This window comes from Coffea arabica, chromosome 7c (assembly GCF_036785885.1).
Source record: "Coffea arabica cultivar ET-39 chromosome 7c, Coffea Arabica ET-39 HiFi, whole genome shotgun sequence".
Lineage (NCBI taxonomy): Eukaryota > Viridiplantae > Streptophyta > Magnoliopsida > Gentianales > Rubiaceae > Coffea > Coffea arabica.
In genome coordinates, this window is record NC_092322.1 from 22,428,590 (window position 1) to 22,441,467 (window position 12,878).

The window sequence follows — 12,878 nt, forward strand, 5'->3', positions numbered from 1 at the left end:
TTCGTCAAGATCCAGGGTTTGGTGGGATACGAGTTCATACTTTTGTGGCGGATTCGTATCAGTAACAGACATAACATATGCAACGAAATTTACATATTTTTGTGGTGGTCGAATATCCCTCCTTGGTCTATCTTTGGCAATAGAATATTCTTCCTCTTCTGAATTATTTTTATCAGTAGATTCAAATGTATCTATTAGCTTGTTGAATAGAAGGATCAGAACTACCAATATAAAGATCCACCTATTTCTACATACTATCATCTGCATGACAAGAATTAGAAGACTCCTTGAAAGATAACATAAAAAATTCATCAAAAGTAACATTTCTATTAATTAAAATTTATGATCAAAACACCACAATTAAAATTTATGATCAAAACACCACAATCTGTACCCTTTCACTCCAAAAGCATACCCAAGAAAAATATACTTTTTAACTCAAGATGCCAATTTTTCATCATTTACATACATGTATGCTGGACACCCAAATATTTTTAAATCAGAATAATTAGCAGGAGTACTTGATTAGATTTTTCAGGAGTTTTGAAATAAAAAATTGCAGAAGAAGCACGGTTGACAATATAATAAACCATAGAGATCACCTATATTCAAAAGTCTTTTGTCAACCCTACATTAGAAATCATACACATTTTTTTCTCTAAAAGTGTTCTGTTCATACGTTCGCACACACCATTTTGTTGAGACGTTATCCTGACAGTGTGATGCCAAACAATTTCTTCATTCTTACAAAACCATCATATTCATTTTCACAAAACTCTATGCCATTATCTGTTCTAAACCGTTTGATCTATCTACTTATCTGTTTTTTAATCAAAAATTTTTATTGGTTGAAAGTGATGTAAATATCATTCTTATGTTTAAGAAAATAAATCCAAATTTTTTTTGAATAATCGTCAATTAAAGTTAATATATATTTGGCACCACCCTTAGACGGAACACGAGATGGATCTCATAAATCTGAATGAATATAATCAAGAGTACCTTTCGTCTTATGAATTATTTGTGAACTGAAACTAACTCTTTTTTGCTTCCCAAAGACACAATATTTACAGAATTTCAATGATCCAGTACTTTGACAGTAAAGAAATCCCCTTTTGCTCAATATGCCCAAGCCTTTCTTGCTCATGTGTTCTAAATGTATATGCCACAACTTGGTGATGTTAGAATCAGATAAAAATGATGATGATGAAACTACAATCGAACCTGTGACAATAGATCCTTGCAAAACATACAAACTACCAAACCTGCAAGTTTTTATAACAACAAGAGCATCTTTATAAACCTTCATAACGCTCTTTTCAACTGTATATTTACACTCAAGAGCCTTTAGGGTGTTCAGAGAGATAAGATTATTTTTAAAATCAAGAACATGTCTAACATTAGTGAGTGTCTTCACAATACCATCATGCATTTTAATTCGAACTGTACCTTTACCAATAACATCACAAACGGCATTATTGTCCATTAAAATAATTCCATTATTATAAGATTCATAAATGAAAAATAAATTCCGATTGGGACACATGTTATAAGAGCATCCCAAATCTAAAATCCATTCATGTTTAGACTTTGTCCTTTCATCAGTCACAAAGAAAACACGTCCTTCATTCTCAACAACTATAACACGAGTTTCGGCAGCTTCAATATTTTTCTCATCAAGTTTTCTCTTTTGCTTTAATTATTTCAATTTAAAGCAAATTGTCTTAATGTGCCCTATTTTATGACAATAATTGCACTCTAAATTTTTATGTCTAGATTTAGATCTAAATTTAGATCTACTACTGTCAAATTCTCTATTATTGATTCTGCCCCTTACAACCAGGGCTTCTCTCTAATTTTCATTAGTTTTCTCGATGATATTTCTATCTATCTACTCATTAGATTTTAATGCAAATTTAATTTTTTGATACGAAATTATTTTTTTCCATAAATCATGGTATCGTGAAAATATTTAAAGGATTGGGAAAGGGAATACAAAAGTAACAGGGCCTGGTCTTCTTCATCAATTTTTGAATCTGTATTCTCTAAATTCATAATAATGGAATTAAATTTATCAAAATTTATCAAAATGCTTTTCAACCATGAAAAGCATATACAAACTTTGCTTTAAATAAAGTCAATTCTCAACCGTGTTCTTCATCTACAAGGTCTTAAACTTGTCCCACATGGTCTTTGCCGAAGTTACAGTGGCTATCTCTCACAAAACTTTGTCAGAGAGATTTAACATAATGCTAGATCTTACCTTCTTATCCATCTCATCAAATTTGTAACTGTCACACTATTTGATTTTTTTCAATTACCTGTATTGCTAAATCAACTTTGTGTTGAACCAAAATAGCCACCATCTTGAGCTGCTATATTCCAAAATTGATATTCCTGTCGAATTTCTTGATAACAGTCTTTGTTATTTTCGGTGTTGTCACAAAATCCAAAGCTTCTGAAGAAAATCTGATACCAGTTTGTTAGATCTGACCCCAGAAAATTGACGAAATGATTTTTGATAATCCCAAAAGACAAATAATAAAACAGGAACATAAAAAATTTACATGATTCGATCAAATTAATCTACGTCCACAGATGGAGGAGGAGTAAAATTTCACTATGAACAAGAGAGTACAAAAATGCTTTAGAAAATTTTTCGTAAACCCAAAATACCTAATACTTAAAAAACAAGAAATTCCAAAAATATTTTAGTAAACAAAAAACTTAATGACCCAATGGTCCAAATAACCCACTAAAGTTTCCTTGGTTTGGTGCACCTAATCCAATCACAGGCCCACTATATTTACAGGCAACTAAGGGAAAGACTCCCTTATACAAAAAGCAATGTAGGACAAAGCCACTTTAACAAAGATAATCGTGCAAAGTCCCCCATGAGTGATATAACATCGGATGATCCATCCATTGGAAAGATTCAATTCGTCATATATGCCAGCATCCTATCACTTCCCCGGTTGAGGCATTAGCTGCAGGCCAATAATGCAAGAAGACTATCAGTTTTCAATGCATAGTACTTTGAGGTTCTATATAACTCTGCTGCATTAGGTGTTTGAGTCAACCAAAAAAAAAATGGAAAAGAAAAACTCGCAGAACAAAAAAGTAAAGAATTTGGAGCATCTATACCTGACAGTTACAGCCAAAAAAAAACTTTCTAGTCAAGTTTCAATATCTGTTTAAACCTCAGATGCTCTTTCTTGGATGACCTGCAAAAAAAGATAATAAATTCTAGATAAATGCTTGTTTCAGCTTTGCCAGGCAATGGAACAGAAGAGAAAAATCGACAATTATCTTAAATTAGGCAAAACGGTAATATTGTTTGGTACATCACAAAGCTAAGATATGCTAAATTGGGCCATCTGCTCTTGGGTTTTATCATCAAAATATAGGACCAGTTCTTTGGGTGTTTCCAAACGTCTTTTAAATCTAATGGTTCAAGTGTTGGAAAAGAACTGAGAGAACATATTAGACTAGAAAATACATATTAGGTGAAGTAAATCTTCAATTCAAATAGGTGCAGATGGCTTTCATCATCTTCTTTACAATTTTGAGCAATACAGAATACAAAAAGACATGAAAAAAAACCATTTCGGCAGTGCCAGTTCAGCAACAAAACCTGTTTCTTGCTTTCTAACTAATTCAAATCATTTTAAACGGCACAAGAAAGAAATTTTAAGGGGTTTTTGGCATCAAGTTTCTACATCCACTGACTGTCAGATCATCTTCCAGATAGCTCTCCATTGCACCTTACAACTCCCTCCCCCCTTCCAACTACCCGAACTGTAGAAGCCAATGACTTCAATTTAAATCTGATAAATTCAGAGCACCTTTTCAGAGTGCAGCTTTACAAATTAATTGGAAATGGGAAATCAGACTGTATACCAAGTTGGATATAAAACAAAGTGACAGTCTATATAATTCATTCCGTAATGCATCCTTTCATTAAGTTTAAATTCCCTTCCTCTTTTGTTCCTCCTCCAGAAACTTTATCTTTTGCTAGATGTTCCATGCAAAATCTCAGGGTACTATTAAAGATTACATATAGTAATTATTAACATGGTTCGTCTTCAGGAAACAACGAATATAATCTGACCTCAACATCTGAAAATTTGTTTACTTTACCTTCTTTACGCATATCCAGGTGTCAGAGGAACATGGCTAATGGCCAAGTCTAAAGCACAACTAGTTTACAAAGTTCAGAACAGGCACACAGCATAATAAAACTCTGGAAAAACAGTGACAAGCAGGAACAAACTCGTATACCTAGATGGTAAAAAATAAAAATAAAAAAGGGCAAAATCCTCATGTTTACCAAGCTCAGAGTCGTTAGTACACACATATTCTACAGAACAAGGTTGCAATAGCATACCGCATTCTCGGCAATTCAAAATAAATAGAAAAAAAAAAGAAAAAGAAAGTGTTGTGTCATTCAGGTATTTGATTTCAACAAAAGAAAATTAGTGCTCTCGCTGAAATAAATAACAGGAATAGAAAAGTATACCTGGCATATGTGTCTCTGCTCAGCTGGTTGTAAGAATCACACAAATCTGTAACCATGTTCAAGAAAATTTTAGAAATTGGGAAAATTGATCATAAACGTTATGAAATATTGAAGGAAATAAGAACCGCAGAATAGCATCGAAACATGTTTGATAGACAATATTGAATTCATGAATGTATTACTTATCGAATCAAAGAATTGGGAAGCTTCAGAAATTGCACTGAGAAACATGAAAAGTTATGCTAGCATTGAACTGATTGAATATACACAAATAGAACAGATGTAGAATATGAAAATGTGATGAGAGGAAATCGACTCACTTGCTGAATTGGCACTCAGAGGAAAACATAGACCGTCACCGACTTTCTTATTCAATAACGATCTTTAGACCATTATTTCCCATATCCATCTGTTCTTGCAGAATTTGCTTCACATAATTTACGGCAGACTCCTGACACCATTTTATATCAATCATGTCAAGAGTGAGGGTTTCCCCTAAACAAGAAGGGACCTCTTCCAGCCAATGACAAGCATGCAAAACCAATTTCTCAAGACAGCAAAAATTATCAGAAGAGGCAGTCCACCAGCGAATGTTTAAATATGACAATTTCAAGAATCGGAGGTTTCGAAACTCCCTTTCTTCCATTTCCCATTTTTCCCCCACAAAGGAATTATAGCGTAATTTAAGCACTTCAAGGTTGGGTAGCTTTCCAATTGCTGAAATTTTACTCCATGGTTGATAATTAGATGAGAGGATCAAATTTTTCAAATTCAACGGGACTCATATCCGGCAAAGCCACTGAGCTTAAGTGATTCTAAGAAACTCAAGTAGTTCAGCACAAGAATATCATTGTGATTTCCAGCAGATGCTCTGCGATTCACTTCCAAGCATGTTAGCCTGCGGATGCTCGGTAATTTTGACAATATCTTTTGCAAGCTTCGAGAAGAGGGATCGATTGCAAGGGTTAAAGTGTCTAAGTGTTTTAAATCCGGGGAGCCTTCAAGATTGTCGATGGGAAATCTGAAACCAATTCCGTAATTTGGAACGTAATTTGGAAAAACGACAAGATGCCTCAATGTTTTCATGTTCCAGACAGTGTTGGGTAACAAATAATTAATTGTAAGGCGTCTTCCTACCACAAAAGTTTCTAACCTGGAGAGGTTGACTATTGCAGATGGAATTTCCCCTTTTTGCCATGCAATCTTCAAGTACCTCAAGTGAACAAAGAATAATACTTCCCTTGGAAAACATGTACCCCAATAAAATCTGCCCCCCAAATGCAACACTCTAAGAAGTTTAGATAATGGAAATTTGACTGAACTTCTATCCAGTGGTAGAGAACCAAAATCAAATAAGAGCACACTACGCAAATTGGGGAAAAATAGACTTGAATTTAAAGGTCCCTCACTGGTGGTAGGGCAAATGCAGAGTCGGTGGAGGTAACACGGTCCAGTAAAAGTAGGAAGGTCATCCGCATGAAAAATCTGCAAAAATCTTTCTTCTTTTGCTTTCGCCAAACAAAACTCATGTACCAAATCATGAATTCGGCAAGTTTTGATCCCGCCTAAAGATCTTTGTTGGGTAGCCATAACTAAACTCCTCCCAATCAGATCCATCAAATACTCGTCTGCCACATCCTCTAAGCTCTTTCCGTTAGTCTGTTGCACAAATCCTTCTGAGATCCAAAGCCATAACAACTCTCGGACAGGAATGTCTCGGTCTTCTTGAAATGCACTCAAGTAAAGAAGGCATGGTTTCAAATAATCCGGTAAATAATTATAACTGTGCTCAAGTGTCTCCATGCAGTGTTCACTGTCCACAAAAATGGTGGAACTTAGACATCTTGCGACTTCTTCCCAGCTGTCTTGCTGAGTGGTAGCAAGAATTCCAGCAACAAGGATAACTGCAAGAGGTAGGCCCTTACAGTATTTTGCTACATGCAGTACAACTTCACTTAATGTTGGAGGACAATCTTGTTTGCCAAATAGCTTCTTCTGCAGCAATTCCAAACTCTCTTTGCTAGTAAGTGGGCGAAGGTGGTGAGGCTTGCTATCAGGTTTCATTTGCAAAGACAAATCCTGAAATCTACTGGTTAAGAGTATCCTGCTTCTATTACAGTCATCTGGCAGTGAGTGTTTCAACAAATCCCACCCGTCAATGTCCCAAACATCATCCAAAACGATGAGATACCTATTTCTCTTCAAAAACTTGTGGAGTTTGTCAGCCATATCATCTTCGTTCATCTCAAGATACTGGATGGAGCTCCCACCGTCAATACAACACAATATCTGAACTGACAAACTACGCTTGCTATATGCTTGAGAGACACAACACCAAGCATGAACGTGGAAGTGGAACTTTACCGAAGGATCACTGTAAACTTTATTGACTATTGTTGTCTTACCAAGCCCAGGCATACCCACAATGGCGACAATGTCCAATTGCTCCGATCCTCTCAAAAGTCTATCAATTATACTTTCTACCTCATCGTTGAGACCCACCAGAGCTTCACTGGATATTGGCACAGTAACTTGTGATGGCATGTCAATGGTAGTCTTGGTAACTCTCTGGGTTTCACCATCATATCTTATGCTATTATAGATCCCTTCAGCCTCTATCCTCATAAGCTTGATATCTCCAGCAACAGCATCCAAACAATGTTCACGTAGATCACCAACCAGTGCAGAGTCAATTTCCAATTCTGCACTGTATGCAACCTTCATGATGCGACTCCAAAGCGCTTGGAGTTTTTCATTTTGGTTGCGCTGCTCCACGATATTTCCTAGGAAAGATCTTAACAATACAAGATCTTCTAGGATTGTGTGTATTTGATTGTTTGAGAAAGCAATTGAATCAGCTGTAGAACTTGCTAATTCCTTGAGAGTTTCTAGAAGAAAATCAAGAGAGCCGAGCTCGTTAGTCCTAGGGAAACCAAGTGATGATGATGATGGTAGTGCATATATGTGCCCAACTTCTGCAATGACCAACTTGAGCACTTCGACCAAACGAGAAAGTGCCAGACCTGTTTCATTGCACAAGCCTTCTTTCATTTCATTCACAGAAAGGGAGAAAATTACTATTCCTGCATCAGAGACTACAAATCCAATGCAATTCTTCATCTCATCATTTAGCTCATCGAACTTCTCCTGCTGCCGACTAAGAAGGATGATCAGGAATCTTACTCCCTCGTGGAGTTTTAGCATTTGATCCTTCACTGGAACCGGAAAACTGGGATAAGATTCTAATAGCTTCATAAGACTACGCATGAGATAATCAATAAATTCAGCCACTAGATGCTTGTTCTTCTTCATAGCTAAAGTGTAGGATGGTCTTGATAACTTGGAAGCTGTCAAGACATTAATATAAGTTTCTCGGACTTGGGGATCAAAGGAATCAATCTTCTTATGTATCAGTTGAGAAATTTCAGATTCCATCTCTTTGTACGCTAGTTGATCATTTCTCTTAAACCAAGATCCACAGATCAAGCTGGCAGCATTGAGAGCCACAACTTCAACGTGAACTAATAGGTCTTTTAATTGCTGACCCTCAACACCTTGTAGTGTCGCAAAGCGAATGAAACTCTTCAAAAACATTAGCTTCTCTTCAAGGGTTTCCATTACAGTGTTTAGAGCTTCATCAACTCCATAATAGCATTTACAAAGATGCTTCAGATTCTCTGAAATGGAATCAATGAAATCTATAACTAGTTGTAAATCTCCCAGCGAGTAGCAGAGCAGCAGATCAATGATGCCTGATTCCTTGATATCTGTTTCAAAAAAGCACCTCATATTTTCCTCATATCTGGCGCATTCACAATCGACATCGATGTCACTAAAATCTGACTCATCAGGCTGATCATCATTACATCTAGAAAGAGTATATTCAAGTCCCAGCGATATCCCGCTAACAAGATCTTGAATCTTGAATGAAATACTGCTAAGTCTCAAACTGTCGGACTTAGCATTACCGCGGTCCTCCATTTCATTTTCCAAACGTGTATCCTGGCTGCTCCTTCTCCTCCTACACTTTCTAATATACATATCGAAGGTTTTCAATAGACTTATCCCTACCTTCAGCTCCCAGAAAGAAAAGTCATACCCATATTTGAATGATTGGTTAAACGATTCCAGACGATCTAAAGCAAAATCGAAGCAATTAGTGCTACTATCGGAGGAGATATTCATCATTGTACCTGCTTTTCACTCTGATATATCAGATTTCTGTCTATTGTAGCTATGGATATTCAATATCTACAATTTTCTCATGATCTATCAACGGTAGTCACACATTGCCGTCAAGAGTCAACACTCTCTTTTTTCCTGTCTGTGTGTGCGTGTGGTAGGGGTGGTGGGGCGTGTTGATGAAGTATATTGCAAGACTTCTCTTTCTTCCTTTTGAAACTTGTCAAGGACAGATCATACCAACGGGCATATGCTGTTGGTGACTCCCAAGTCCATACCAATGAGCTTCTACAATGTGAATTTGACGTGCCTAAGGGTCAAATTTAAGTGCAGAAGACTAAATTATTGGTCACATTAATTTGTAACTAGCATATCACTCTACGAGTATATGATGCATATTGAGTTAATCAAGTCTCAGAAATTTTGATGAGCAAATGTTTAAAAAATTAGAGATGCATTCAGATAAGGGCCTTAAGGCCTTTTTAAGTAGCAAAGATGACAACTTCGATAAAAATAAGGGTAAATTCCACTTTACCCCCTTGTGGTTTAGCGTTTTTTTACATAACCCCCCAGTGGTTTCAAAAGTTATACATAACCCGCTTATGGTTTGGATTAAAGTGTCAAAATGACGGAAATAATCATTCGTAACGGTATCACCTAAAATGTCAAAATTACCCTTATGTAAAGTTAAAAATTATTTATTAACCAAGGGGGGTTATGTGTATATTTTGAAAATCATAAGGGGGTTATATGGTAAAGTATTAAACCATAAGGGGGTTATATGGTAAAATATAAAAAGCATACGGGGTTAATGTGTTATGTATTTATAAGAGTAATTTCAACATTTTTAGAAGTTCCATTACAAGTGACTATCTCCGTCACTTTGACACTTTGATCCAAACCATGAGGAGATTATGTATAGCTTTTGAAACCATAGGAGGGTTATGTAAAAAGGGTAAATCACAGGGGGTAAAATGTAATTTGCCCTAAAAATAAAGACGTTATGAGCATTGTGGAGGTGCGATGTCTTTTTTTTTTTTTTTTTGGCGTACTATTCAGCTTTTTGACATTTTGGATAGGTTGGACCTAATTGTAATTCACTTGCATGATACTATTGTCCTATTAGAAGAAGTAAACCATAACTTAGGTTTGGAAATGTACATTGATGCATCATTCATTGTTGATTTAATGGATTACTGCTATTATTAGCTTTTCTTAATTAGATGATGTCATGCAACTTTGACCTTGATTTGTCGCCTAATCAATCCATAATTTTTTTTCCAATTGGATCCTTCCTTCATAATTAAAAGCAGAAGATGCTAGCATGATTTGCTTGGAACTTAATGGTTAAGTACATAATATTACTAATCATTTTCTTGAAATAGTGGTTTCCATTAGCGTATGGTTCAACTTCTGTTTCCTAGACGTTTTCACATTAACCATAATTAGTGTCATATTGTAGGTAGAAGCAAAATATTATGCTTGTTATGACATTGTTGACTGGTCTTATAAAGTCTTTCAACTTCTACGTATATTATTTGCGTTTTAAATATGTATATGAGAATCGAAATATGCGTATTCCTGGACTATTCTTTCTTTCGTTTATGCTTGAATCAGCATCGTTTTTTTTTCACATCAATAACATAATTTTTTTACACAAATTCATTTAAATTTATGCTGCATTAATACTGAAAAATTCTTTGAGAGATATTCTTTATTTACTTGTCAAAATAATCTAGACTACCTCAAGTACACTCCTATCAGTCCACGCAACACAATAGTAGTTTTAATTGTTATACTAAGGACAAAAATGTGATGAAGAAAAGGAAAAAAATGAAAAGTAAAATAGCAAATTAAAGTGTGGAATTGAGGTGGAAAAACCATAAATGACTTTCTTTGTTACCTGATGGATGGTGCGAGGTAACAACCTTAAATAAAGAGGAGAGCCTTTTTCTCTTTTTTTTCCCCATTGTTTTTAGCAAGGGAAGGGTGAAACTTAAGAAATTGTGAGATAAAGAAGAATCAAAACCCAAGGTCTCTAAATTTTCGAGTTTTACCCTTAACAACTAGATTAAGACCTTCTCAACAAAAAGAGGAGAGCCTCAGGAACGAGCATAAGAGATTTATCACGTTGAATAATTTGTACAACAATCGATTCGAGAAGATTAATTAAGCAGCTACAAGCTGAAATAACTTTTTTAAAGCATATATCTGGTTAGCTAGTTAAATATTTACATATATAAGTATGGTTTGGTTAATTGATGCTCAATGTATATTCGTTGAAGTCTCATGTGTTAGGTTTTTAAAAAAAGTGTAATTAATTTGTATAAGTATCTAGATGTCGAGTGCAACAATTATGATTGTGTATATTCACATGTTAAATTAGATGTGTGTCCAATAATTATGATTGTGCATACTCACATGTTAAATTAGACGTAATTTAAACTTGTTAACGAATACATATCCCTGTCAGAAAAATTCATATAACTCTTTTTTTTTTCTTTTTGAGTACACATTGTCAGCAAGACTCTTTTATTTTTGTTTTTTGATTTCGTGTGTCGTGAGGAAAGATGGTGGGGCATGATAGTGATAATCTCGCAAGACGTTTCCTTTTCCACTTGAAACTTTGTTCAGGGAAATGGATATGCTGCTGATAACCACATACAATACAAATGAGCTTCAGCCATGTAAATTTGGCGGGCCTAAGGGTCAAAAGTGGGTAGAAGACTGGTGTTTGGACTTGCAGAATGCTATATTGTAGTTTGCTCTTAAATTTTTCTTTGCATACTTCCATAATTACAGGTCACTTTAATGTGGAACAAGCATGGTATGTTATACCAGTAGGCTTAGAATGTAATATACATTTAAATATATTAGATTTAATACTTAACAATTCAATAAATTAATAGATTCAAACTTCAAATTTCAGACTTTAGTTTTATCAAATGAACCTTAGTTTAAAAAAAAAAAGGTCAAAAGGGATTCCAAAGAAAAATAAAGAACCATCTCTCCAGAAATTAGTAACAGACGTTTTCATTCTTTTTCTTTTTTCATCTTCTTGTTTTCAAAAACTAAATATATTTTAAAAACTAAGAAACTGACAAAATAAAAAGCCAATCATGTTTTCGTTGTTCTCCACCTCTTTCATTCCCTTGTTTATATTTTTCCTTCCAACTTACAGAACATATAAACAGCTGAGGAAATGGAACGCTTAATCAACTTATTCTTTTTTTCCTTTTCAATTTCCTCGAATTTAAAAATACCTGTTGTTGATGGGCACCGTACTCAGCTCTATTTGAAGAAATCGATTGCAGAAGCTCCTGGCAACTAGCACTAGCTTCGCCACTTCCCTAACAACCGCCTCTTACTCCACTCCAATAGTTAAAACTTAAAACTCAGCTAATTCATCAAAAAAAATGCAAATTTTTTCAGGGGATTTCTTTGAAAAGTATACTGTGATACAATCAGATTTGTGAGAGTCAATGAATATCCGAAACGAGAAGGTTCACAGTAGCAGGCCTTGCACACAATAATGCTGCCTTTGGTTTTTCCCAAATAAACAATGATTTTGTGAAGAAGATGGTTTCCACATTTCACACTTGGAGTGGTGCCTTTCAACAAACCTTTGTCGCATCCACTAAGGCAGAAAAAATGGGTCGTTTTGTGGTCGTTTTCAGGTTCCTATGTCTTTAATTTTGTTGCATGGTCGCTAATTAGTTCTAATTGGGTGGTACCTAGCATAATTTTAGTGCTACTGCTATTCTATTGAATAGTCGTGGGCATCCATAATAATTAGTGCTAGTTGGGTGGGAACTTCACAATTTTAAATCTTTTTTTTTTTCAATTTCTTATTGAGAGAACACAAATTTCAACTAAGAAGATCTCCACTTTTTTTTTCAATGGATTATGATGGCCTCGCATGCACAAAAAAGCTACAAGCATTTATATAATTCCCTCCCATAGCCTTAAAACAGGGTGGGGGTTCCCGCTTAAATAGATTAAATATAAAAAAGTATATACATAATATCATAACCTAATTAGTAATTACATAAAATTTCTAATAATTATGCACAAGCCGGGACACAAACCTAAGGGTGCATTGAAAGAACCGAAATCTAAAATTTAGAGTCTAAAAATTGATATTTGAATTTGATAATTTACTAAATTAGTTAAAATT

The 12,878-nt window shown here is 35.0% G+C and overlaps 1 protein-coding gene across 2 annotated transcripts; it reads right to left on the minus strand.

Annotated features, from left to right (window-relative positions):
- Positions 1-2,555: 2,555 nt before the first annotated feature.
- On the minus strand, positions 2,556-12,226 carry LOC113699775 (putative late blight resistance protein homolog R1B-16). Of its 2 annotated transcripts, XR_011817494.1 has the most exons (5): positions 11,965-12,226; positions 4,840-4,970; positions 4,520-4,565; positions 3,145-3,224; positions 2,556-2,987 (listed from the first exon to the last, which is right to left on the minus strand). XR_011817494.1 is itself a non-coding variant. In XM_027220122.2 (4 exons), exon 1 carries the CDS (start codon positions 8,705-8,707, stop codon positions 5,291-5,293), a length of 3,417 nt encoding a protein of 1,138 aa, XP_027075923.1. In that variant the 5' UTR covers positions 8,708-9,021; the 3' UTR covers positions 2,556-2,987; positions 3,145-3,224; positions 4,520-4,565; positions 4,840-5,290. The 2 variants fall into 2 exon arrangements, 1 of the variants encoding a protein (XP_027075923.1); XM_027220122.2 differs by lacking the exon at positions 11,965-12,226 and having other exon boundaries at positions 4,840-9,021.
- Positions 12,227-12,878: the final 652 nt, after the last annotated feature.